General features: G+C 35.9%; 1 protein-coding gene across 1 annotated transcript in view; it reads left to right on the forward strand.

Annotated features, from left to right (window-relative positions):
* Positions 1-445: 445 nt before the first annotated feature.
* The window catches only part of LOC107699623 (homeobox protein cut-like 2), a gene marked incomplete at its 5' end in the record, with an annotated part of 33,222 nt that continues 31,113 nt past the window's right edge, over positions 446-2,554 (forward strand). Inside the window, 2 exons of the mRNA XM_016500941.1 lie at positions 446-461; positions 548-614. Of these exons, the coding sequence (XP_016356427.1) occupies positions 446-461; positions 548-614 (83 nt within the window). The remainder of the gene's footprint in view (positions 462-547; positions 615-2,554) is intronic.

Raw genomic sequence — 2,554 nt, forward strand, 5'->3', positions numbered from 1 at the left:
TTTAATCACATAGTTTTTAATCTGCATCTCACACTGTGTACTCTGTTATATACTTCACATTTAGCAATTAACATGCTGTAGTATGCCACTGTATTCATCTCTGAATAAGACGCTTAGCAGAGTTTCCAGAGATCCATTCAAGGGTTTCATCATTTCTCAGTGGGGGTTTCAGTCACTTCCTGTTCTGATCTTTCTTCTGTCTCGCCGTTTCCACAGGGAGGAACATGAATCAGACGTTTCGCTGCCTGTCAGACTCGGCCAAGTGCATTTTTAATTTTAATAAATTTTTAATAAATAAATTCCAATTTTAATCAAATTTTGTGTAAAAATGTTAAGAATTGTGACTGATATGCACATAATTTGTCTCAGTTGAGTGCATTGCCTTGTGGGATATCACACCTAAAATTGAATGAATGAGTGAATAGATAAATAAATAATTAAATAATTAACGCTTCAGTCATGTAAGATCCGTATCAAACAGTGAGGTCGACTGAGGCTTGATATGAGGTCAGAGGTCAATAATGGCACCCGTTTCTCTGTCTCCCAGCACTGAACTCGGCCCGAACAGAGCTGCAGGAACTACGGTGTAAATACGACAAAGAAATGGCGGAAAAGTAAGACACTTGTTTACTGTGTCCATATAATGCTGATGTGTATCATGTTTTTTTATTCTCTGATGTTCATTTCCTGTTTCTGTGATTTCATCTCAAGCTACATGTTTGATTTGTCATTGCAAGCAACACAACGGAAACAGAGCATCTCTCTTCCCTTCTGTTGCTGTTGTGACTTCACACAAAACCTGCATTTCCATTCAAGTCTCATCCGCAACTGAACCTCTCTGATCCTAGTTAAGGGTTTAAAGTTAGTTTTCTAACTGATCTGAGCTTGAACACACTACTTTTTTCATGCATAACCAGCTGACAAGTGTCCAAAATCCCTCTAAAACCCCCAAAACAGACTAGTCTGTTCCTGTAGCTGTTTTTTTTCTTCAGCAGGATTGAATTGGGTTTCTACAGTTTATAATTAATAATTTATAATTGTATTGTTTACAAATTGTAATAATTTTATAATAAACATTAAGAATAATTTATATTAAATTAAATTGTAATTGTTTTTAATTTATAATTTTACCATCTCATCATAAGCATGTTTAATTCAGTGAGATGTGTTCAGATGGCATGTCAGCAATTATTATTTTTCTGTTGATTTTCTATATTATTTCTGAATAATATTTAAAATGAAAAAAATTTAAATGTGAAAATAAATCAAAACATATATATATATATATATGTATATACACACACACACACACTTAAAATATAAATATAATATACTTAAAATATAAAAAATATATAAAATCTTATTTATAATATATTATTTATTTATTTATTATTTATTTTTTCCATTTTAGTGCAACTCATTTTGTGGCCACATGCATGCACCTCTATGACAATTAAAAAAAAAAAATCTATTCAGATTTGGTCTTAACATTTCAATCTAATTTTGTGTGAACATTTTAACTGCAGATTTTTTGCCACAGTCGAGTGCATTGCATTCTGGGATACGGCATCTCACACAAGTGTACAGTGTCACACAGTTATATTAACATTTATGTTTTTAGCTGATGATTTTAGCCAAGGCTACTTACAAAACAGGAACTTTCAGTCAAAGAACCAACAATATTCATACAATCATACCAGGTTTAATAGACTAGAAACTAGATGAGGAAGCAAGCTAGAGAAAAGAAGAAATGCTCCCATTTTTACATACTGCAGAAGTTGGTATGAGTAGTATGCTACTGTATTCCAATGTCAAATAAGATGTTTACCTGGTCTTAAAGTTTGACATTATCTGCTGTCAGTTCAAGTCACAAGGTTTAATTTACAGGCCATTTTCGGTCAACTAAAACTCATGCAGCCCTCTCTGTGTTTAACCCATCCACTGAAAGGCCTTAAATAGATTTGTCCCAATCGACTATGCTCCTAGATTACACCTCAAATAAATCTGGTCCAGTTCTGATAGATAGATAGATAGATAGATAGATAGATAGATAGACAGACAGACAGACAGACAGAAAGAAAGGAAGACAGACAGACAGACAGACAGACAGACAGACAGACAGACAGACAGACAGACAGACAGACAGACAGACAGACAGACAGACAGACAGACAGACAGACAGACAGACAGACAGACAGACAGACAGACAGACAGACAGACAGACAGACAGACAGACAGACAGACAGACAGACAGACAGACAGACAGACAGACAGACAGACAGACAGACAGACAGACAGACAGACAGACAGACAGACAGACAGACAGACAGACAGACAGACAGACAGACAGACAGACAGACAGACAGACAGACAGACAGACAGACAGACAGACAGACAGACAGACAGACAGACAGACAGACAGACAGACAGACAGACAGACAGACAGACAGACAGACAGACAGACAGACAGACAGACAGACAGACAGACAGACAGACAGACAGACAGACAGACAGATAGACAGATAGATAGATAGATAGACAGACAGACAGACAG

Source organism: Sinocyclocheilus anshuiensis, unplaced genomic scaffold (assembly GCF_001515605.1).
Source record: "Sinocyclocheilus anshuiensis isolate Anshui unplaced genomic scaffold, SAMN03320099.WGS_v1.1 scaffold714, whole genome shotgun sequence".
In the NCBI taxonomy this organism is placed as follows: domain Eukaryota; kingdom Metazoa; phylum Chordata; class Actinopteri; order Cypriniformes; family Cyprinidae; genus Sinocyclocheilus; species Sinocyclocheilus anshuiensis.